We start from the raw sequence: 26,032 nt of genomic DNA, 5'->3' as shown, positions 1-26,032 counted from the left end.
TGTCGCCATGTGAAGAAGAATGTATTTGCTTTCCCTTCTGTCGTGACTGTAAGTTTCCTGAGGCCTCCCCAGCCATGCCGAACTGTGAGTCAATTAAATCTTTCCTTTATAAATTACCTAGTCACAGGTATGTTTTTATTAGCACTGTGAGAATGGACTAATGCAGCACCAGATCGACTGAGTCAGGAATATCTGTGCCTCTCTCTCAGCGAGCAACAAAACCCAGTGATATCCCTGAAACTGGTTTGCCAAGGCCAGGCAGAGGGAAGACACATGTGGCTGAAATGGCCACTGTGGCTTGCCCAAAACTTATGGTTAGCTAGAGTATTTTTAGGCTGTTAAAGTTTGGTTTTCTGACCTGAGTTTCCTTTCACAGGAAACAAATCTTGAGGTGCCTATTCTCTCTTTGCCTAACAATGAATAAAACGGTGTTGACAATATTTGACTGGATATCCAAATGCCTTGCTAAAAGTCCTGCACCAAAGCTGCTGCCCCTCTAAGCACCAAGAAATCACCCACCATCACCACCCACCACCATCACCCACCCCCAACCCCTGGAAGATTCTGCCTGTGACTCCCCCACATTGGGTTGAGACTGTGGGGGGTGGTCTACCATAATTCAGCTCCAGCAACTGCCCCTCCCTAAAGCTGACAAATCCCCATCCTTCCTGTTACAGAATGGAGGTCTGTGTTCCCCCTTTTAAGTCATATATTGAAGACCTAACCCCAATGTGATGGTATTTGGAAGTGGAGCCTTTCGGCAGTAATTAGAGTTAGATGGGGTCATAAGGGTGTGGCCGTCAAGACTGGATACCAGAGAGCTTGACTTCTCTCTCATTTTCTGAGTCCACATGAAGAAGAGGTCACGTGAGCACACGGCAAGATGGTGGCCGCCATCTTGTAGGAAAGGCCTCAGAATGAAATTCACCTTGCTGGCACACTCATCTTGGACTTCCAGCCTCCAAAACTATGAGAAATAATTTTCCATTGTTTTAGCCACTCAGTTTATGGTACTTTGTTATGGCAGCCTGCACAGACTAAGACACAGCCTATCTCTGTGAGCCTTGTCACTACCCTCAGCACAATGACAGAAGAATTCAAGGATGAGAACAACAAAGGTGCCACCTCTGTTCTGACTAAAATTCTCCCTTGCTTTGGTGATTGCTACAAGCACATAACCAACTGGCCCTGAACATGGACAACCCCTAGTGCCCTCTGAGGATAACAACCCCAGCCCATGGTGCCCAAGAGGGACCTGCACTCCCTTCCATGCCTCGCCAACTTTGCTCTGCCCAAATCACTTCCTATAGGCCCTGAAGACACTGCCTCTGCCAGGAACTACAGAACTGGAAACAACAACCCCCTTTCAGCAGAGAAAGGTGCCTGAGGTGGAAAATTTCCCCTCCATGCTCAAAAAGGTTACCAGGACTTTCTCAGATGCAAAAGGAGAAAAGTTCCATATTTATAAAAATCACCCAGAAAGAATAAAACACTGTGAAAAAGAACTAAATTAATATGGTCCCTGCTCCCAGAAAGCAGGCAATCTGAGAAAAAACAGACCCAGAAAAAAGAGAAAAAGTTTAGAAGCAGGCAACTGATGAAAAAATATTGAATAAACCCCCAATGTATATACAAATTAAACATACACCGTGTGTCTCTCATATGAGGGAAGGGGTAACTGTTAGGATTAAAGAACATATTTATTTAACCAAGAATGGAGTTGAAGAAGGAGAATGGAAGTCCACTACCTCACAGGAAGATTTCCTGTCTTCCCCCCAAAAGGTGGGGTACAACCTCATCTGGGCTCCCCCAGCATTTTGTACCTTCCTCTGCAACCGCCTTGGTGAGATCCTGTGATTATCTGTCTTCTCCACTAAACAGGAAAAGATTGCTTCTTATATGCAACTTTGTTTCAATACTACCAGGACAACAATAATAGCAAAAATGTAACCCGCATGCTTATTTTTGAGCCGGGCCTTCAAATAAGAACTTAAAGTGCATTATCTCATTGAATAGTCACAACAAACTTGCAAAACTGTACTATTATTATTTTATAAGAAGTAATATATGTATATGCACTATATGTAATATATGTACTATACATATGCCAGGTTCCCACACTGCCTTCACATACAATTACTATTATTATTAGTGTCTTATGAATCCATTAATAGTTTCTTTGTGTATACCTAAGCGTCTTTTTTATTTACAAAAGGTAGCAAGCTATACAAACTGCTCTGGACTTTGAAATGTTCACTTATCTTGAAGGTCTTTACATAGACAGCTATCTCATACCTTTATACAGCTGTGTAGTATTCCACTCTGTGGTTGAACCATCAAACATTTAACCACACCTCTTGATGATGAACACATGAATTCTTCTGTTATTGTAGTTTACAGATGAGAAAAATGAGGCTCACAGAGGTTAAGTGTCTTGTGCAAAGTCACACAGCTGCTATGTGGCAGAGGAAGGATTTAGGCTGAAGTTCGTTAAATTCCAGCCAAAGCTCTTAAGCAATTTGCTATATTTACTGCCTGGCATGATGCCTGTTACGCAGCAGACACTGAGTACATACTCGAATAGATTAATGAACCAATAAACTAAAGGCAAAAAAAAAAAAAGAAAGCAAGAAGAACAACTCCGCTCTCTTCTATACTTCCTGTTCTTCCTCTCTAGATAGCTACATCCACAGGCACCCACCCCTGTGTATTATCAAAGCAGTAGAACAAAGAAGTTTTCAGCCATTTGGCATCCTGCAAAGACCTGGGTCCTACTGATTCTCCATACTTATTTAATCCCAACTAAGCCCTGGATAAAGGACATCCTAGAACGTACGCAAGCTTTGCCTTTGCTGGCCAAAAGCACCAAAGCTGTGCGCAAAAAGGTCACGAGGAAGTGGCGAAAAGGGTTCCTAGGGGCAAACAACACCTGTGCTTCCACCTCCAGGCATCACAGGGACACATCCAAGCTGAGCATCAGCGCTGATTAGACAGCCAACATTCACTCCTTTCTTGGGGGCTTGCAGCACAGCTCTTCCTCGACCAAGCAGACATTCTGAAAACCCTCAACTGCTTCCAAACGCGCCGTAAAGCTGACACACGGAGCCTCGTTTTTACTCTGTGTTTTACATTAGGTTCAGTCTTCCAATAAATTTAACACCGGAATTATATACAACTTTAAGTGCATGCAAAGCCAGCTGATTTCTTCACAGGCTCTTTTGTGCGCAGCTGCCGGGAAGGTGCAGCGTTTGACAACAGGAAAGCCGTGTCTTTCAATGTGGCAGGCCCTGGGGAACGCCGCCTGCCAGGTAACCTCCCAGTGACCTCGCAAGATATCAGAAAGGTTTACTTCATCTGACTTCTAAGTGTTAGAAGAACATTGCAAACTTTACCATCTGCATTCAGCCTCCAAGACCCTCAAAAGACATGGAAGGCCTGCATTCTGAAGGGCCAGACTTAAAACAACTCAGAATGTGCATGTCACATATATTTACACATGCAATATACACTATTCCCTGTCCACATTGTCTGTGAATGTTCCACATATATGGAATTTCTGGAGAACAAGGGACTGATGGGAAAATGCACACCCATCTTTCCTCTGATGTTTTGCTGTCATGATGGATAATAAGCAATATTTATTTAACAAGGGCTCAGAATTACGACTTAATTGGTTATAATCTGCTCAATGAAGGAATAATGTCCTCTGCAATTATTCCAATCTAATCCACTTAATCTAAAATCTATGGGATATTACAGATTTCTCCAAGAGAGAATATTTAAATCTCTTCCTCCGTGTTTAACTTTCAACTATTGACATGCCAATTAACGAACAAAAATCTCATCTTCATTTGTGAGTTTTCGTTTAAAATGTTTATATTTTTGGTTCTTCCTAACACATTGATAAATTCTGTTCAAAGCCGGAGTCTAAACACTGTTAGGCATTGCATGACTTGTATTTCTCATATATAGTCAAAATACAGATCATAATGGAACAATTCCTTGACATTTTTGTTTTATAATTATTATTATAACAGTGAAATTCCAGCAGGGCTTTGCTGGATATATATCAGAAGTAAAAATCTTTTTAAAGTAAATCATTATAAAATCCCTTTCCTTTATACCATGCTGGAAGTGCAGTGTCTAAAGGTCTTTTGGGAAAATAAATAATGGAAATTTTATTATTGATCTCACGTAGAGGCAGTGAATCTAATGAATTAGTGTTATTCTACCCACAGCAAATATTATGAGGTCCAAAATAATAACATTCAATTAAATAAAGAAAGCCAGATAAAATGGAAGATAAGAACGTAACAATGAATTCCTTTCAGTACTTCTTAAACATTAATTTTGTCTGTCATACATTTAGAATGAAATTCTTTTTAAAAAGTAGTTTCCCATGCCACAGTAATAATTATTATTTATCTTGTGATAGACACGTATCATCTTCAACAAAAAGAGGTTGCTGATCTTCATTAAAAGATAATTTATACTTGGGTTTTTAAAAAATTTAATAACAAAAGCCTTAAGCTGATAGCTGAGTCTCCTAGGATTTACCAAAATTTTTGAGAGTTAAATTTGAGCAAAACTATCAAAGCAATTTTGAACATGTTCACAATAGTGCCCTGTTAACATAGCTCCTTGTTACACCAGTGGAGGTTCATTAGACTGAAAGGTTACAAAGTGTCCCTCAGAACTTAACTAGATCCAGGAAATCACAGCAATTCACAAAGGGAGGAAGGGTATCTACAAGCAGGTGTTCGTCGATTTCTCTATGATGTATTATTTAAAAAAAACGGAAATCATTGCATTTTCAAATTCCATATCTGGTTCATCAAGCCACCAAGAAAATTCAAGTGACTGTTGAGCTTTAGGAAGCAGCTGGTATAATCTTAAATCCTCAGGACAAAGCCCCCACTGTTGTTCCACAGGCTGACCTAAGGCATCAGCTTCCTACTCCCATTATGGTGACCCAACTACTCCACGGCTTGAGTTCTTGCTGGAGGAGAAGACCTCTCAACGCCATGCTCCATGGCTGAACTTCATCCTAGCATCACCCTTCCTGTAGCTCATCTGGCGCTCTACCCATCTCCCTGTGCAGTGAAAATTAAGACTGAATCCTTGGCACCCACTGACTAGTTTCTTTCTCATAAGCTGTAACAAAATCACATTCGCAAAGAAGCGTTTTCTAGAGATGGATATCTTTTGAAGGGTATGAGTCCTACCATTTCTCAAAAACCAAAGCATCTAAAGAGAAAATGAATCATTTTGAACTTTTTACTTGGGCAGAGTAAATGAAGCCCTTAAATATGTGGGAAATGACTAGAAAGGATTATGTCTTAAGAACTCCAGCATGATCTGCCCTCCAACATGGCATCACAGTTAACTCTCTAACCCATTCACCCGCCCCTCAACTGCTTGATGAAGGAGGGAAACTAAACCGTACGCATCTCAGCCACCTGGCACTCCACACAGTGCTTGGCATAGAGCGGGCTGTCTCGACAAACATCTGCAGACTGAAAGGAATAAACGAATGAATAGCAGCTAACACACAGGGTGCACATTCTTTGTGAGGGATGATACTAAGAATTTTAATCTTCAAAACAATCCTAACAGGTAGCTGTAGTTATGATCATCCCATTTTACAGAGAATGAAACTGAGGCTTGCGAGGTTACCCAGCTAAGACTTGCAGAGTTGACATCTGAAACCAAATCATCTGCTCCAGACCTTAAGCTCTCAACCACTGTACTGAAGTGCATAATAGATGAATCTCAATCCTCAAAAACAAGCCCTTAGTTAAGATTCATGTATTTTCACATAGTGGATAATTTAGAATTTCATAATACATTAGATTTCTAAAACATGTATGTTTTTGCAAGCCAGTACTCTTAGATATTGAAGTGACAGTGTCTTTTGCCAGAACTTAAAGAACTTTTGAAACCAACAACATGGGAAGAAAACCAATTCACACATGTCCAAGAACCTGTCACCAAGAGGTTCATAGTCCCCATACTTTCGTCCAACTATCTTGCAAGCATTTCAAATTTCCTGGAAGCAGCCGAGAAAACAGAGAGGCTTTGGAGAACAGAATCTGTCAAAACAAATCTCAACCACACAACTTCACAGTTCGTGTGCTGCTTCGTTCATCCTGACATAAAAATGCATGGTCTCAGAAGCCTCTCAGCTGACTGTCTCTGCAATGTCTTCCTTCCCGACGTGAGCATCCTCACCTGATCCAAGTGGTAGCTCGATGGGCATTAATACGTATTGCCACATGATGCAGATGAGTTTGGGAATGGAAATAAAGTGCATTGGCTGAAGTTCCACTTTGGCAGGAAACAGAGGTTCATCTGGAACTGACAGGATGGTCAAATTGGATATTTTTCTAAACATGGAAGCATTTGCCATGCTACTTGTGATTTTCAGACACAGGTGGAGACTGACGCTTTTGTTGTTATGTACAGGATTGGGCTGCACTGGCTGGACTACTGATGTATTTGTTCTGCAGGCTAGCTAGAAATATCACTAGATCCAGAAGGAAGTTTCAACACTAAGAATAGGAGAATCAACTTGCTACCCAGCCATTCTTACTGGAAGGCAGCACATAGTAGCCAAGGATCCTGAAAGTGAGCTGACAAACCCTAAGCAAGAGTTGTGGTCTTGAAAAAATGGTCATTTCCAAAAGGCAGCTATTAAAAAAAAAAAGTTGTCAATCATAGAACAGCTGTGTTTACACATACAAAGTGAAGTAGAAAACTCAGGCAGTTACCCAGATGATTTTAATCAAAACATCCCCTCAACTGAAATACCCAGAAAATCAAAGATATAATATGGGGGCATTCTTATTTTTCGGCTTGAATTATTCAGATAACTGCTTCGTCTCTCCACTATTTAGACACAGTCTAAAACCCTGTGCATTGGCAATTGAAAGCACAATTATTTGCAGATGCACATACTTAGGGAGATAAGTGTCTATGGTTACAATTATGTGCAGATGTAACTCAGCAGAGACTGGCTTCAAGTTTAAAGTTTTGGAAGCCTATTTTGAAAATGTGACCATAAGCAGAGATACTTCTTTTTAAATGCAACATTCTATAAAAAGTCACATAAGCAGGTAGCGATAATTTGTTCCCAAAAAGCTAAACAATATACACTAAATCATTTCCTTAAAACTGTCCTATTTTGAGAAGAGAAGGTATCCATAAAAACATTTTTTTTTGAGACAGAGTCTTGGTGTGGCACCCAGGCTGGAGTACAGTGGTGCGGTCTTGGCTCACTGCAACCTCTGACTCCCGAGTTCAAGCAATTCTCCTACCTCAGCCTCCCAAGTAGCTGAGACTACAGGCGCCCGCCTCCATGCCTGGCTACTTTTTGTACTTTTAGTAGAGATGGGGTTTCACTATGTTGGCCAGGCTGGTCTTGAACTCCTGACCTCAGGTGATCCGCCTGCCTCAGCCTCCCAAAGTGCTGGGATTACAGGCATAAGCCACGGCGCCTGGCCAGAAACAGAATTTTTAATAACAGAGTCCTTACCCAAACTGGCCCCTTTTGGCTTCAGAAACCACATTTCCATCAAATATGTTTTCTTTCTTTTTTATATTTAAGGTGTACAACATGATGTTTTGATATGCATAAACATAGTGAAATTCCTACTACAGTCAAGCGAATTAATATATCCATCTGTTTTCTTAAATCAGCTAGAAAAACTACCTCCCTTCCAAATATCACTTCTTTTCAGTTTCACTTTTGAATGATCCACTTTATCCCCACCAAGGAAAATATTTACGTCATTTCTTATATTGCATTTAAAATCTTACTACATTTATGCATCTCAAATTTAACTTATTTTTGAATATATTCTCCAGCTATAGAATATATTCAAATATTTGTATCACAAAGCAGAAGCAGAGAATGCCACTAACTCAAATGCAGCCCCAAACTATAAATTCATTTTAATTAAAGATATTTGATAAGCACCCATGCTGAAAGAAACGAAGTGGGGAGGGAGGATGCCAAAAAAAAGAGTTATCTTTTACAGAGAAATTAAAAATCGCAGTAAGAATTCAATAACCCAAGAAGGCATCTAGAAACCTTCTGTATGAATCCTTTTAGCTAAGCATGCTGGTTAGAATTTGGTACTTCTCATTTCTTCTGGTCAGTATGGTAACCTGAAATGATACAGGTATATAGACAATCTTCCCCCAACCCTGCCCCCGCAAAAAAGAAAAAGAAAAGAAAAAATAGAGAGAATAGTAAATGTGATATAACAAAAAGGGTTTTTTGTTTTTTTTTAAGAAAAAAAAAAACTGGGAAACTGGACACGTGTCTATAAGGCAATAATTTTCAACCTGGGCTGCACATTTAGAATCACCTAGGAGATTTTGAAAAAAATATCTGGGGGCCAGGCGCGGTGGCTCACGCTTGTAATCCCAACACTTTGGGAGGCCGAGGCGGGTGGATCACGAGGTCAGGAGATTGAGACCACAGTGAAACCCCGTCTCTACTAAAAATACAAAAAAAAATTAGCCGGGCGTGGTGGCGGGCACCTGTAGTCCCAGCTACTCGGAGAGGCTGAGGCAGGAGAACGGCGTGAACTCAGGAGGCGGAGCTTGCAGTGAGCCGAGATAGCGCCACTGCACTCCAGCCTGGGCGACAGAGTGAGACTCCATCTCAAAAAAAAAAAAAAAAAAAAAAAAAAAAAATATCTGAGAGTAGGGTCCAGGAATTAGGGCACTGGAGCTTCCAGTTGATTCCAATGTACAGCCTGTCCTGAGAACCACTGTGACAAGGCCTTGAGAGAGTAGCCACTACGGCCACAGGCCCTGGTCAAGGAAACTCTCACAGAGCTCCCTGCATAAAACCAGCAGCCCAGAAGACACATATCTTAAAAATAGGCTCAGAGTATCTCTGCTCACTGTCCTGGGGACAAGAAACAAAAAGAAACATGAATCTTCTAAGAGTGGAGTCCCAAAGCTAGTCCTCCATGGAGTGAGGAATTAACTTACAAATGGCCCAGCGTCCATGAAACCTCTAAGGCCCAGCAAAGAAAATATAGATGACTGCATAAGGTTGCCTTAAAGACCCTATGTAGGAACACTAGAGAAAATCACTGTTACTAAAGATGAACTTATAGTTGAAATAATAAAACACACAAGAAAAAAACAGTCATGAAAGAGCCTACATGAACAAGATATGGGAGAATCTTCCAGATTGATCTATTACGGATCTACTGATCTATTACAGATTTATTACAGATCAGTCTGAAAAATTGCCTTATAGTAAATATTTTCAGTGAGATAGAGAAGGAATAGAAACTATAGAAACATCTCATCAAAAATATAAATTGTAATATATAATATATAATTTTAATAATTTTAATAATTAAATTTTAATTTTATTTCAATTTTAATAATTTTAATTTAATTTTAATATATAATAAATTTTAATGACAATTTAATATATATAATCCTATATAAAAAATATATAAAATTCCTATAAAAATATATAGGAATTCTAAAACTAAAATATATAGGCGTTGAAATTTAAAAAACTCAATATATGGGTTCAACAAAACATAGAAGGAGAGAGGATTAGTGACTAGGAGGACAGACCTGAACACCTGACCCCAAATGTATGTCAGAGAAATAAGGAAACTGAAAATAGGATTCCAAAGTTGAGGGAAATAGAGGAAAGAGGAAGAAGCTTTGTCTGATAGAAGTTCAAAAGGAAGTGAAAGAATACAGAAGTATTAGAAGAGGGTAATTGCAAAATTTTCCAGAAGTAAACAAAAATACATGTATTCACATAGGAAAAATAAAATCATACCTAATGCCAAAACTGAGGAATGTTTTTAAAAATCACACCTAAATACCAGTGAAATCAGTAAACATAAGCCAACAGGGAAACCTTAAAGTATGAGAAAGAAAGCTAAAAAGAGAGCTTAAGGAAACAATAGTTAGACATTCTAGACTCTATCAGCAACTACAGATGCCAGCTGGCAGCGGAATAATACTGTAAAAATGCTAAAAGAAAATAATTGCCAAACTAGAATATTATACCCAAGTAAATAATTATTCAAGAATGAAGACCAAATGAAGATATTTTCAAGCTGAAAAGACCCAGTAAAATACATATTTGAAAATGAGTTTGTCTCCAAAATATACAAAGAACTCTTAAAATGTGACAATAAGAAAACGACTCAATTTTTAAAATGAGTAAGAGATCTGAACAGACATCTCACCAAAGAAGATACACAGATGGCAAATAAGCATATGAAAAGATGTTCCACACCATATGCCATGAGGGACTTACAAAGTAAAATAAAAACAACCACGAGATATCCCTACACACCTATTAGAATGGCTAAAATCCAAAAGCCTGACAATACCAAATGCTGATGAGGGCACAGAGCACCAGGGACTTTCCCTCAAGGCTAGTGGGAATGCAAAATGGTACAGCCGCTTTGCAAGACAGTTTGGACAGTTTTTACAAAGCTAAACATAGACTTTAAATATGATCCAGCAATCACACTCCTAGGTACTTACCCAACTGAGTTGAAAAGTTAGGTCCACACAGAAAATGGAACACAAATATTTATAGCTTTATTCATAATAAAACGGACAACAGCCAAAACTGGAAGGAAGACATCCTTCAGTAAGTGAATGGATAAACAAAGTGTGGTCCATCCATACAATGGAACACAATTATTCAGCAGTTGAAAAAAGTGAACTATCAAGCCACAAAAAGATAGAGAAACCTTAAGTGCCTATTATTAGATGAAAGAAACCAGTCCGTAGGGTTCTATGATTCCAACCATTATCACATTCTGGAAAAAGAAAACTATGAAATCAGTAAAAAGATCAGTGGCTGCCAGAGGCTTAGGAGAAGAGGAGGGATAAACAGGGGAAGCCCAGGAGGTTTTAGGGCAGTGACACTCTCCTGTGTGATACTGCAATGGTGGATACATGGCACTGTACACTTGTCAAAACTCAGAGAACTGTTTAACATAAAGAGGGAACACTGCTGTAAACTATGAACTTTGGTTAATGATAATGTATCAATGACTCATTAATTGTAACTAATGCACCACACTAAAGAGATGTTAATAATAGGAGGAACTGGACATGTTGGTTCACGCCTGTAATCCTAGCACTTTGGGAGGCCGATCACCTGAGGTCAGGAGTTCGAGACCAGCCTGGCCAACACAGTGAAATCCTGTCTCTACTAAAAATACAAAAAACTAGCCAGGCATGGTGGTGGGCACCTGTAATCCCAGCTACTCAGGAGGCTGAGGCAGGAGAGTCGCTTGAACCCGGGAGGCAGAGGTTGCAGTGAGACGAGGTTGTGCCATGGCATTCCAGCCTGGGCAACAAGAGCAAGACTCCATCTCTAAGTAAATAAATAAATAAATGGAGAAACTGTTGGGTCAGAGGGTATATGAGAACACTGAGTACTATCTGCTCAATTTTTCTGTAGATTTAAAACTGTTCTAAAAAACATAGGCTAGTAATTAGAAAAAATGAAAACGAAAAGAAAAAAGACAGTGATTACTGTCCCTAGACACTGAATGGACTATTAAAAGATATGCATCAGCAAAAAGGACACTCAACACAGAAGCATAAGCAAAGAAACAGGTTAATAAAATAGTAAATTAAAAGCAAAATAGCAATTAGTAAATTAAAAGATGACTTGACTACTTAAAAGCAAAAGTGAATTTTGAAGGATTTCAAAACAAGGTGAAAATGCGTATCCCCTTATATGGTATGTGAATTATATCTCAATAAAGCTGTTACCAAAAAAAATAAAATGTGCATGCCTCATAACCCAGTAGTCCTATTTCTAATTATCAATTTCCTCGATATGCACAGAGAAACCAGAATAAAAACAGCAGTATTATTTGTAATTTCAAAAACAAGGAATGCCCATGAAGAGTGGAATATTGTTCCTGGAAGTGTATATGGTAAAAGATAAAATGAGGATAGCATGAACAACAGCTCTGCAGAGGCAAAGATGTTCAGATTTACAAAAAGCATTTCAATGTGTCCAAAATGGAACTCTAAGTCCACACCCCTGTATGCAAAAATAGTTCTTGTCCCCGACCCCTGCCCCATCTCAGAAAATGGCACTGTCATTCACCCAGGTAAATAACAACATCAAAACTCCTAGAAGCCATCCCTGGTTTCTCTTCTTCTCTCACTCGCTGTCCTCAATTCATCAGTATGACCTGTGGGTCCCTTGAATCTAACTGCTTCTCATCACTAACCCAAGTGTAAGCCCCTATCAGTTCTGGAGCTGATGCTACAACAGACTTCTTTTGCTGTTTCTCCTCTTGCCTATTTACAGTTAAGAGATTCTTCTAAAATGTAAGTGAGATCATGACACTGTCTTCTTCAAAACCCCCAGTCCTTCAAAGAGCTTCTCATTAGTTTTGGAACAAACCCCAGAGTCCTTATCCCATGGTCTCTAAGGCCCTGCGGCCACATGCTGGGGCCCCTGGCTGGCTCTCCCAGCCCTCACTCACTGGGTCTCCCAGCCCTCACTTACTGGGGTGCATTTCCACTCCTCAGCTTGCTCCTTGGACTCACCAGCCTCTTCCCACCTCTGAGGCTGGGCACTGACTGGTCCCTCCATCTCAAAGGCTCTTTCTGCGACTTCACAAGGCTTGGGACCTTCATTTCACTGTATCAAATGTCTCAGCAGAGAAGACTTCCTCTATCTAAAATAGTACCCACTCCCATCACTCTCTACCCCCTACCCTCCTCCTATTTACCTTCATTATATATTCATGTATTGTCTGCCCTGCTCTAGACAGAATGCAGACTCCTTGAGGGCGAAGGCTTTTAATGGCTGGTTCCCCATCGTATCTCCAATATACTCGGCCCACGGAAGGCACTCTGAAAATACTTGTAGAATGAATCACTTATGCCATGATACTTTAAGTAGACTTCAACTTTCCCTGTAATAGTTTCTTTTTAAAATGATATGGTCTTAAAAGGCAAATGGTTACATTGGTTCATTCTGGGTGGTGGGTACACAGGGGTTTGCTGTCCTCTTGACTTTTTGGGTATTTGACATGAGACCATAATTCCCTGCCAACTGGGGAGCTGACTGTGTGTTCCACAGGCTGAATTCGACCAGATCTGTGGCCCTGAACTTCTTCCAGAATGTGGCCTGGGTGTGGCAAGGGCAAAAGGGGAGAGCAAGGGAGCAGCCTCAGAGCTGGAGATCACAGGCTCATGGGGCTTTGCCTGCCACTTGCTATGAGGCTGGGCCAAGTCTCACAGTGGCCTGCACCCACTAGACCTGAGCTGTACCTCCACCATGCCAGGCTCAATGCAATCAGGCGGGAAAGGGAGCACTGTTCCTTTCCCTGCAGGCTTAAGGGGCATGAAGATCCCCGGGATGCTCAGGGAAGGAGAAGCAGCCGATCTCCAGACAACTTCAAATCTCCAACAGGCCCCACAACGAGTCACAACTCACCTTCTGCACTTTCACTAGAAGGTCCCTCAGGCTTCTTCCAGTTCCAAAGTGCTAGGGCTCATTGTTTCTAATTATCTTGAATTCATTCTCTTCCCACAGTTGAAGGAAAATCAAAACAACCAAAAGTGACTTGCTTTAGAACTGTGGAGTTTGCAAAGCATTTTGTTATGTGTCAGCTCCTGTAGGCCTGCCAACAAGTCCATAACCCCAGTTCACAGTTGAGAAAACTGAGGCTGGTGGGGGCGGTTAAAGGGCTGGCCTAAGAGCATGGGGTCTGTTTGAAAAGCAGCGAATTAAATCTCTAGCATACCAGCACTAATGCTCCAAGGGCCTGTTTTCCCCAGATGGGTATAGTTGGTCCTTCTCAAATGTGACAATGACGACAGTGGGCTGAGAAAACCATGCACACCCTGCAATTCCTGCCACGGTGAATTCCAAGATTTAGGCATCCAGGCTGAGTCTGCAGGCCAGCTCCAGGCCTGCCACATGGCCCCACTCCTTCCCCCAGTTCCTAACCAGCTCAAGATGACACGTCCAGTCTCATCTCACACTGGCCACTCTGGCCCGCTCCTTCACCCCACACAACCTTGGCCTTTTCTTTGCTGGAACATTCTTCCCACCCTAAGCCTGCCTCATCACCGGTGCTCAGAGCATCACCTGTTTCTCTTTGGGATGACATTTTACACTTGGATTTTCTATGTATTTGTGTCTCTCGCCTCTGGTAGACTATAAGCTCCATGGGGGAGGGGCCAATCTGACTTTGGTCACCATTCTACAGCCAAGTACTTAGTCCAGGATGGTGTATATGAGGCTGTGAGGCCTGCAATTGCTTGGGTCCATTACTGAACACAAGAGACGAGCGTGGCACTCTTGGGAGGTCCCACCCTGTTGGCACTGCAGATGTCGCCCCCAACACAAAAAGCACATCCAAGAACTGGAGGTCCAGGAGGCATGGTCCTGGTGACAGCAATTTGCCAGAATCCTGTCCTACTTCTGACCTTCTGATAAGTCCTAAGTGCTGACAAATTTTCTTTATGATCCAAGTCTGCTTGAGATGAGTTTTCTGTCCTTCATGAAAGAAAGGCTCCTGACAGATGCACACCCCTGGCAAGACCATAGTCTCCCTCATGTCATGACCTGTACACCTCTGCCCTGCTTCAACTAAGTGCTGGGCACCAAATAGCTGTTTAGTAAGCATCTTCTACCTACCTAGCTCTCACTCACTGTGTATTTGTTCATTCATTCATTTATTCAACAAATATCTACTCAGCACCTACTACATAGTTTTCTTGGGAAAACTACCCAAGTGCAGAGAATTAAAGAAGCCAGATGGGGTTCTTTCTTGTACACAACCTAACATTAGAGAAACAGACACACAACACAAGTAAATCTACAAAATAGCTGAGGACAGTGGTAGGGTCTGTGCAGAAAACGAAACAGGAAATGTAATAAAGAATGAACGAGGAGGGAGTGATATTTAGCGAAGTGGCTTTCTTTTTATGGAAGATCTCCAGTTGAAAATGACAAAGAGGAGCCAGCTAAGTGAAGATCATAGAGAACATTCCAGATGATGGGGGAAGGCGAGTGCAAAGGCTTCGAGGCAGAACAAGAGAGATGTGTGTGCTAGGGAGGAGAAAGGCAGAGTGTCTTCAGATCTATGACCCATCATGGGAAATGGGGCTCGATGAGGCCAGAAAAGTGGGCAAGGACCTGATTCTTTAAGAATTTCTCTGACGATAGTACAGATGTGTGCAGAGGTTGAACCTTCATTTCCTGGGGCGTCACCATTCTTCAGGCCTGTCCTACGTGGACACTACATATGTCAACTAAGGAGAGAGAACCCAGGGTGCTAAGTCCCCACTCCAGCCCCATTTTGTCTCCTAGCACAGCCCTCAACCATTCTGGTCTTTAATTCTGTTATCCATCCATCAAGTAAGGACTTGATGATGAACTTGGTGATCACAAAGACTCTTTCAACATCAGGATTCTATAATTATCTTCCTTGTGTTATCTTTTTAAAAGAACGAGATAAATCGATACAAAACATGAGCCCAGCACTAGAGGAGTGCTATCATTTAAGGATTACATTTTCAAAGCGTACATCTTAAGTGCAACAGGGCAAAGCTGGCCCCTCCAAGTCACACTCGAGCACAAAGTTTGTGGTTCAGACGGCTGTTTTGCTCATGTCTCAGAATTCTAGGATAGTGAAACGCAGCTACAGATACTTTTCTGGGTACAGTTCATGAGTCCCACCACCCAGAAAGCAGGTGCCATGGATTTGAAGCTCCCTGGTGTCCTCAGGACCCCTGGTCATAGCTCCCTCCTGAGCCCTGGTGGTGGCCTGGTCCCATTGGTGGCCCCCTGCACAGGGCAGCAGAAGGAGATAATCACTGGTAAAACGGGACCAGGCTCCCACCTTACTAGCTCCACTGTTTCTGGGGAATGCACCAGGCTTGGCCCACCTGGGGTCCTTGGAGCTCTGCCACAGTGCTCTTCAGCCGGTGCTCAGAATGGCCAGTTCCCCCTTGTCATTTAGGTCCCAGCTCAAAGTCACCTCCTCAGAGAGGTGCATTCTGACTTCCACATGTAAAAGGGTCCCCTTCTCCCCTCTGTTCCCTTCTCTATCGTATTGGTCAGTTTTCTTCTTCAGAGCACTGACTGCTATCAAAACACGTGCATTTTAATTCATATTCCTCCTCTACTAGACTATAAGTTTCATGAGTTCATCCCTGTCCATGCCAATGTCCCTAGGACCCTAGCACAATGTCCAGCCCACAAAAGTTGGCTCAGTAGACATTTGTTGATGGACTGAAGGAAGTCATCCAAAGAATCTTGACAAAGCTCCGAAGAGCACATGGCAGGTCAGAGCCAGAAAGTTCCTGGGGAAATCATCCACCGTAGCATAGCAGTTTTCACCCAAGACAGCACATCTGGGGTAAGGCTGCGGGTGGATGTCTCAGAATATCATACACCTCCCCCACGAGACACTGATGCACAAAATATGTGAGGTTGCCAGGTTAGAACCACTGATATGGTCCAAACACTCTGCTTTGCCAGAGAGGAACAGAGGGGTCTAGCATAAAACGTATAATGGGACATTCAGAGACTCTAACTCAGGTGTCTGACGCATACAAAGAATATCTCAAGTCTGATGCCAGCCTTCCAGGAGTTTAAACACTTCAGCCAGTAGAGTTCCTTTACTCCTGGGAGCTGGTGGGGAGGCAAATCTGTCAATTCCAGCATTTCAGGCTCAGTTTCAGGAGGAGAAGCAGGTTAAATGGTGCCAGGCCCACAATCAAGGCTTAGCAAGCAAAACACGCCACAGTCACCTGGATGGGATGGGCGGAGGAGGTATGTGTCTGAAAAGGGGCTGGGAACGCAGTCATGAGGCTGAGTAAGGGCAGAGGAGCAGACATGGGCAGGAGGGCGGGCAAAGGAGGCTTTGTCGTCATTCCATGTTGTAAAAGTCAGCTTAGAGGACACAGACAACAAAAGGCCTTTTTTTTTTTTTTTTACAATTACCAAATATAAAACCCTGAGTATAAATTTTCTATTTTAGGGTTTTCTAAACAACATTTGACTTTGTGAGTGTTTTACATCTAGGGTAAATATTTGCCGGGCATTTCCGGCCCACGTCAGAGTGCTTATCTAAAAACCTGTTTTGTTCTGCTCTTAATAGGAAAATTCTACATTCAACGCAGGGTACTCACTCTGCCTAGGAACTCACAAGTACTCACCTTCCCTCAGTCTCCAAGGCTCGCCCACCATACGAGCAGCAAGCCGGATCTGCATGAGAGCCATTTCTGAGAGGCTGTTTCTATCTACCTCGACTGCACTTTCTCTTAATGAAGTTACCCTTCACGTGGTAGGAACAGAACACGTGGAGGAACAGGTCAATTGCTGCCCTCACGCTCAGGTGCATCTGCCTCAGCTCCGCCAGGCTGTGAGAAAGTGGGAAAATGTAGTAACCCTAAGGCAAGGCTGCAGGTGATACCAAGTGAGGTATACAGCTGGCGCCTACTGCATGGTGGGGCTGCTTTGTCTTACAGGCAAGCCAGGCTATTAGTGGTCATGCATCTCAGGGTGGCAAGTGCAAATGTACTGAGCAGTCTCCAGAGAGCAGCCGCGAAGTCTGAAAAGCACCCTCACCACTTCCGCCCTAGAAAACTGGAAGGACCAGCACACGGACTACCTGCCCTTCCCAGGTGCAGTGAATGTCTCCAGACCAGTAAACAGATTCCTGTCTTCAACTAAGAACTTCTATCACTGTGGCTGGGTGATAGGCTTCAACACGCTGTCTCATAACACAGATCCAGTCCTTACAATGACACGGCACAGCAGATACTGTCTACATTTTACAAATCAGGAAACTGAGGCTTAAAGGTATTAAACAACCTGCCTTAGTTATGAAAGGATGAAGTCAGGATGCAAACTTAGTCTGACTCCAAATCTACATCCTTTCTACTACAGCACTGCTCCCCACCGCCAATATAAAAATATCTCCCTAAGGTTCTAATGTGCCTCCTCCTCAGTCTACAAGATTAAAAGAGAAGGCAAGTTCAATACAGACCATGTTTGAGTTATGGCCAGGATATCTAGATGGGACTACCCAGCACGCAGCTGGATGGACCTATTCTAAAGGAGGGCTTCGCAAAAATCAGAGTTCATCCACCAACTCCCCGGGGCCTTTGCCACATAGGAAATACCAGAGCAAGAGATGCCACAGAAACTGCAGAACTGGAGGTCATGGACACCTAAGTGGAAGCACAGAGCACCAGGATCCCTGGAGGGCTCTGCAGTGAGTCCAGCCAGCCAGGGCAGGCACCGGACAGAAACCAGGGTCAAGACCAGTTACGGTGACTCATGCCTGTAAACCCAGCACTTTAGGAAGCCAAGATGGGTGGATCATTTGAAGTCAGGAGTTCAAAACCAGCCTGACCAACATGGTGAAACCGTCTCTACTAAAAATACGAAAATTAGCCAGGTGTCGGGGTGCATGCCTGTAGTCCCAGCTATTCAGGAGGCTGAGGCAGGAGAATTGCATGAACCTGGGAGTCTGAGGTTGCAGTGAGCCAAGATCGCACCACCGCACTGCAGCCTGGGCAAGAGAGTGAGAATGTCTCACAAGAGAAAATTTTAAAAAAGCAAGAAACCAGGGTCAAGGACAGGGAGGCATCCAGGAAAACTTCTGGCCAAGTCCAGGGCCTTCTTCCTAAGCCTCTCTAAACTAAAAAACATGTAATTTTTTTTCTGTTCAAATACAAACGGTGCTTAGGCCAGAGGTAGCTGAGGATCCATCTTGCATCTAGCTGCTTTTGTTCTTGACAATCAAAAAGGCAACGGGGGGGGGGGGGTGTAGCATGCAAAGGGCTAGGCCTTTGCAGCTGGACAAACTTGGCTTGAATTCAGGATTTGCCACCAACTAGCTATGTGGCCTTAGGCCGGTCACTGGACTTCTCTGAGTTTTGGTTTCCTCTTATGCAAAATGTGAATAATGTCCCTCATGCATACTGAAGGCTAACACTCAGGCTTTTATGAAGATTAAATGAAATAGCCTATGAGACCGGGTGCAATGGCTCATGCCTGTAATCCCAGTACTTTGGGAGGCCGAGGCAGGCAGATCACCTGAGGTCAGGAGTTTGAGACCAGCCTGGCCAAAATGGTGAAACCCTGTCTCTACTAAAAATAAAGAAAATTAGCTAGGTGTGGTGGCAGGTGCCTGTAATCCCAGCTACTCAGGAGGCTGAGGCAGGATAATTTCGTGAACCTGGGAGGCAGAGGCTGCAGTGAGCCAAGATCGTGCCACTGCATTCCAGCCTGAGCAACAAAGAGAGACTCTGTCAAAAAAAAAAAGAAAGAAAAGAAAAGAAAAAAGAAATAGCCTATGAAAGCATCTCCTGGTTAGGCATGGTGGCTTATGCCTATAGTCCCAACACTTGAGAGGCCAAGGCAGGAAGATTGCTTGAGACAGAAGTTCGAGACCATCTTAAGCAACATAGTGAGACCCTGACTCTATTAAAAAAAAAAACAAAAGAAGAAGAAGAAAAGAAAGAAAGAAAGCATCTCCTACCCTACTGATGGGAGGCCAGCAGACATTTCACAATTAATGTTCTTTGACAACTGCCCTTTGACAACCAGAGCCAGCTTTCACTCTGACCTCAGGGCTGGGACTTGAGTCAGAGGCATCCCAAAAAATGCTCCTGGGAACCAGTACAGCTAAATCTTCAAGCCTAAAGTGGACGTCCACAGACATCTTGATCCTTGCTGGCAGTACCTATTTTCCTAAAGAGGAACCTTGTCACAGGAAGAATATCTCAGGGCCAGATCCTCAGAAAACGCCACATGACCAACCAGCCAGTATTAAAAAAAACAGCCGCCACCAAATCCCAAAGGAAGTCATTTCCAGGCAATGCCCTTCCACAAGAGGATTCTAGACAGATCTCAAACCCAGACAAAGAAGACTGAGATAAATGTGTGGTGCTCAAGAATTCTGACCCTCACCTGACCCCATGCACAAGATAGTTGCAGTAAGTTCACTTTCTCTACAGACTGACAAAGCCACCAACAGCTGTGGAATGTCAAAAACAAGGCTGCCTGGGTCTAAAGTTACCCCCCCTCCACCGTGAGAGGAAAGAAAACACATTTCTGGGCTTCGACTTCTTTATATTTTGCTTATGAGGAACAAATGTCGACAAGATATAGGATACGCTGCTGTTTGCCACCAAAATGCATGGAACATAATTTTATATGAAGCTGCACCCGCTTAACTGTGATGCATTAAGTATTATGTTCATTGTTTCTGAAACTGAGTAGAAATGAATAATTTATTTCAGACAAAGGAAACTCTTGAATATGAAATGCCTCATCTTTTAAAATTACAATTTGGAAAGCAAGAAGGAAAAAATACCCATAGCCGGTAAACCTTATACTGCTAATAGAAAACAATGCTTCAACTGTTTCTACTTTGTTTGCAAACATTGCATTTTTTTAAACATTCTTGAGAATCATCAAAAAAAAAAAAAAAAAAACACTAGGTTTCCACCGTGTTCACATCCACTCAACACAGGACTAGCATATTCAGTATTAATTTTCTGTGCTGGCTGGGTACATGCCCATTCCTTTTCCACTGATGTGTTAGCTCACCTGGAATCCACTCGCCACATCCCCACATTCCAGTCTCTGCCATCCCTTTCCAGAACTTTCCTTCCTGCATCCTAGTTCTCTTCCTCTCTCCTTCTCCCTTCTTTACATGGCATTGTACTCTGCACTTTCTGGCTCACCACCATCTCCCCAGCAGCTAGCACATTCCCTGGCACAGAGTAAGTTCGCAAAAAACCTGAGTTACTGCTTAAGTGTAGAGTAGAAAATCAATGTTTTGAACTGACTGGTAATTGTAATTTCGGGTATGGCTATTGGTGTTTCTTTTCTTTTCAGAAGAGATCTGCATGCACTCAAATCATCTACTACTCCTGTTTCATGCTAATATATTGAGGGAGGAGGAGAAAGGGAGTGAGAATGCATAGGAAAGGAAGGCGCTGGCAGTCATCCACCCACCCACCACTGTTTCCTGCACAGCTCAGGAGGGCCAAAAACAAATGAAACATTCCCTAAGTGTTACTTCTAGCAACCCTATGAACTGGATACTATTATTAGCCCCATTTACACATACAGGACCTAGAACGTTGTAACTAACTATTTACCTGTGGTCTCACAGCTACTAAGTGCTGGAACATGGAATTCAAACCCGAGTGTGCTTAACTCCAAGGCTTTTGCTCCTTGCCACCGTGCTGTTCTGCAGCACATATATTTTTGGGGATCACCATGACCTCATCCCCTGCCCCTCCCCATTGCCAGCCCTATCTCTGGGACGAATGCAGAGGGTCCGCCCGGTAGGTCCTGCCCTAGGAACATGTTGCCCTTCCTCCCAGGGATCACCAGCAGCTAAAAAGGGCAGCACCACCTCTTCCCACCCCAGCCCCACTGATGTCATAAAAGCAATGTCATAACACAGCATGGGCGCAGGGTAGGACACACAGAGAGGGTTCAGTAGCTTCTTAGGAGCCAACTCTGTGAGCTGCATAGGCACTCCCAGCCCTCCCTCCCTTCCTCCCCATCCTCTCCCCTCAAGCAGGTGCTCCCTGGGGTGAGTGGGCACTGCTTTCAATTAACACAACTCCCTTCATTTAGAACACTTGAGTTTTCATTGAGACATTCTCTTGCGAAATGTTCTGAATCGAGTTGAGAATTTGGCACAGAAAACAGCTAGGCGAGGCAGAAGACTGGGGAGTCAGAGAAGAAAACAGTAAATACAAAACAAATGAATAAACAAGCCCATACCTCAAGTCCTCCAAACAGGTGCTACACAGCACGGTTCCAGAGGTCCAAGGAAGGCTGGACAGCACCATCCCTCCCAGGCAGGAGGACAACACTGCCTAGGGAGCCAGGCACCCACACCTGAGCCACTGCTCCCAAGTGAGAGAGAAGAAGTCCACCCTGAGCCCAGGACAAAGGGCAGTGCGGGGGTTGGGGCTGGGACCCGGCAGAAAAGCAGATGGGAGCCATCCTCTCAGGGACCCATACTGTGCATATCCCCACTGTCCACCAGGGGAGGCCTCCTAACACCAGCCATGCCACTCAGCATCCACAGGGTCCCAGTGAACCGTTATCAGAGACCACCTTTCTCCTACCACAAGCCAAAATGCCTCCTAGCAGCCAAGCCCCTTCAGGATGACCCAGCTTCCTGGATTGACTCCTGCTGGCCCCTGTCTGCTCTACTGTCTTTCTGCTTACCTGTACCCCCCCGACCACCTCGCCCCCACCACATCTTCCCAGGACCACCCAGGAAGACGCAGCCAGCCTGCCTCAGAGACTCCTGCTCCTCTGTCCTCCCTGCCTTCGACACCTAAATGCTGGGCTCTGTGCACTTGGCCTTTGCCTTCCGAGCTTGTGCATGCTTTCTCCTCAAGAAGGTGCAACTGGAAGGGAGGAGCTTGAACTTGACCCACACTTGCTCTTGCTCCATTTCCACCTGGAGCTGAGGCTAATAGCGCAGTGCTCCTGGCCTCATTTTTTGTTTTCCCAGAAGGTACCTTCTATGATGACGGGTTACTCACCCACAGCAGGTCTTATGTCCTTCTCTGGTCGAGAAGCATCCAGAGCCCCTGTGTGTGCCTTTATGACACAAAACTATATTAAGTTGAACTGTCTGAAATTGTTGCTATTCTACCATGTTGACCTACTAAAATGGCAATTTCATGCGATTCAATCTAAAAATTTCAGCAATGCTGAGATAAATTAGCCATCTTCCTTTCCCATCTTCGATGACAGAGGCCAAGCCCCTGAGTGTGACAAACCTGCCTCTCTGCTTGCTCTTCTCACACCACTCCTCATACCTGCTGCTCCAGCCACGGCAAACCCTGGACACACTGTGCCTTTGCCCAGGCTGTTGCCTCTGCCTGGAATGTTCGCCCCACTCAGCTCTACTCACCAAACTCCTATCCATTCCACAAAAGCCAGCTGAAAAGTCCCCTTCTGCAAGCCTTCTCTGACCCACGACACCATCCAGTCCGTTATTCCCACCATAGGGCCGTATGTGAGCTTTCTACAGGGTTCTACTCATTCATCATAATTTATCTTGTTTATATCTATCTCTAAAGCAAAAAAGGGAATTCTTAGAGGACAATTCCTATTTACCTCTGAATCACCTGGGCCTCCCACTGTGCTCATAGTCAGTTCTTAATAAATATCTGATGAATGAATTTGGCAGAAATGAAATTCTATCATACTGAAAAACTGAAAACTGATAGAGACTATAAAAACTTACCTCTTCTTCTCTTCATTCTAAAATAAGTATAAATATATGTAACATATATAATATATAATATTAATAATAATATATAATATATTAATTAATAAAATAAATATAAAATGAAAATAACATATATAATGTATGTATGTAATATATATGTAACATATATAATGTAATATGTTATATATATTATATGCATCATATACCCACATATATATCACTAAGTAAAAAATATCTAATAATCCTTTATGCAGTTCATGCACTTCACTTTCGTGGGATATTTTCATGGGCCATTTCTCCCATGCATGTTATATGCATGCAAATTGATGCTGCTGCTTGAGTTCTGAAGCCAGGCTTCCTGGATGAGAATGCTGGCTCTACCACTTATTAAGTGTGTGCCCTCAAGAAAAGTTTCTCACTCGAGCCCCAGTTCCCTTATCCACCAACCAAATGGGGCTAAAAGTACCTCTACTGAACAAGGCTTAAGCAAGTTATGACACATAAAACACCTAGCTTGCTGCAACTCACAGCTGCTGTAATTATTATTTTTACTTCTCTTTAAGTATCATGGGGAATGCAACCATTTCGAATTGGGAGTATGTTCAGCCTGATCACTTCTTTTCCCATTCAAATGCCACTTGCCATTCCCAAGCTTAGAAGAATACCTACAGTGGTTCCATTGAGAACTCTCTGAAATTCAGGGATCTCCTGGTATCTTCTTCATCAAGTGTTTTATTCAAAACGCATAGTAACAGGAATCAATGAAACATTTCATAAACATGGGCTTTAAGAAACCTGCAGGCCTTCTCCTACAAAGAATGCAATCGATACTTATTTTCATACATTATTAACTGTACACAAAACGATCATGTGCAAAGGGCAACAGAAATCACAGTTGGCATGGTGCTCCTTACACAGTTCCCAGGGACCTAGAGGAAAGTGGTACCAGCATGGAGGAAGACAAATGAATAGCACATTAGGTCACCTTAAAGTGGGACTAAACTATGTATTCCTTTTTTTTTTTTTTTTTTACCACTGTGTAATGCTATTTATACGACAACATGACAAAAAATGGCCCTAGGCATTCTGCTCCACTTTAGAAGCCTTCCATCTCACACTGAAATGAAAAAAGATACAATCCAGAAATTGCTTCTTTGGCTAATATTTCTGCAGTTCCGCAGGAATGGTCTTAATAGCACGCGTGTTCTGGATTTTGGTTGTCAATTAAGAACCCATCAGACCGCAGGCCCAAATATTAAAATAATAGGTAGTGGTGTATATTGCAACTTTAAAGGCCTTTTGTCAAACAGTGTTTTAGGGTGGAAGAACAAGGAGAAAGCTGGGAATTAAAGAGGGAGAAGAGGGAGTAGATAGCTCCTTCTAAATAAAGGATCCTGGTCTGTGCTTAAAATTTCATCACCTAACAGTAGAAAGAGCACAGGTTTTGGAGTCACAGGAACAAGAAGTGAATCTGAGCTCTTCCAGGTATCAGCTGTGTGGCCTTAAGAAAGTTACTCAACCTCTCTGATCCCAGCTTTTCTCCTCAGAAATGAGACGGCACAATAAGTACCTTTTAGCATGGTGGGGGACCAGAAGAATGTAAGTCTGTGAAAAGGCAGCTTAGTGCAGGACACACGGCAGGGGAAGCGGACACAGGGTAGGGGCTTCCCCAGCAGGACTCCTCTTTGCTCACTCACCTCCCCTTTAAAGAGACTGAGGATTCAATGAGGAGAATACACAGTTCTGGGATAGGCAGAGTTCCAAAGGGAACTGCAGTGTAACCAAAAATAGGCCACTTGACCAAATGATTAAAAGTCTGTCATATGCTAATGCATGGATAGGGCGGACCCTAGGCTAATTTAGTAGGAGTAAATTGCAATTGATTTTCGAAGAAACTGCTTGTTCTCTTGCCTTTCCTCAGCTGCGTCACACTCGCACACACAGCTGCCTTTGTCACAGCCAGGACCAACTGAAACACGTGTCAAGGAAGATCTTTTTGAGGCAAAATATTTTATCATATCCACACTTAACACACTCTATAAAAACATTCCCATGTGAGCAGGCAGATACACAAATGTATGTATGCCTATGTGTCTGTATACGTGTTTATAAAGATGTTTTTGAGAGCTTGTATTTAGAAACAATTCTGCCACCATGGCTGCGTACTTCTATATGTTTTGCAAATCCTCCTGTGGCTGGAGAGCTATCCTGAGTCATTTTTATTTTTACAACAGCCTACTATTTGAAGGAAGATCGTAAAAGAGTACACCCCTAAAATCTCTCCATATACCCCACAGCCCTGTCTATGTAAATCCTAGATATGAAAAGAAAATGGTTAAAAGATTACAGAAGATAAAAAATCATAATAACAAAGGTTAACAATAGCTGCTTTCACCCCTAATTTCTGATATGGAGATAGACCCTCTTAGAACATTAATTAGAATGGAAAGAGAGATGAAAGAAATGCCCAGGAGACATAATAAATTAGCCTCTTATGCAAATTACCCATTCATTTTCATCACTGACCCAGCTAGTTGAGTCTCTAAATTACAGGAAGTGGTTAGCTTCTTTAACAAAAAACTCTGAATGAAAGATTATCTTTAAAAAAATCTCAGGGCTGAGAGGGCTTAATGCAACAAATAATTTCTCATTTTTCCTTACAGACAATCCTGAAGTGTGTCAAGAAATATGAAAATTAACATTCCAGCCACTAGTTCTTGTTGCCAGAGACCTATTAATTAACG

General features: G+C 42.8%; 1 protein-coding gene across 6 annotated transcripts in view; it reads right to left on the bottom strand.

The window, feature by feature from the left end:
* Positions 1-26,032, bottom strand: part of GFRA1 (GDNF family receptor alpha 1) — a 216,669-nt gene that overhangs the window by 177,588 nt on the left and 13,049 nt on the right. The window contains exon 1 of one of the 6 annotated variants that reach the window (XM_063617406.1): positions 20,624-20,693. The exons of the other annotated variants lie outside the window; for them this stretch is intronic. Within the exon in view, the coding sequence (XP_063473476.1) occupies positions 20,624-20,693 (70 nt within the window). Of the gene's footprint in view, positions 1-20,623; positions 20,694-26,032 lie in introns of those variants that run through there. 6 annotated transcript variants of the gene reach the window in all.

This window comes from Symphalangus syndactylus, chromosome 2 (assembly GCF_028878055.3).
Source record: "Symphalangus syndactylus isolate Jambi chromosome 2, NHGRI_mSymSyn1-v2.1_pri, whole genome shotgun sequence".
NCBI lineage: Eukaryota > Metazoa > Chordata > Mammalia > Primates > Hylobatidae > Symphalangus > Symphalangus syndactylus.
The sequence above is the reverse complement of the archived record's forward strand: the minus strand, read 5'-3'. Positions and strand labels throughout refer to the sequence as shown.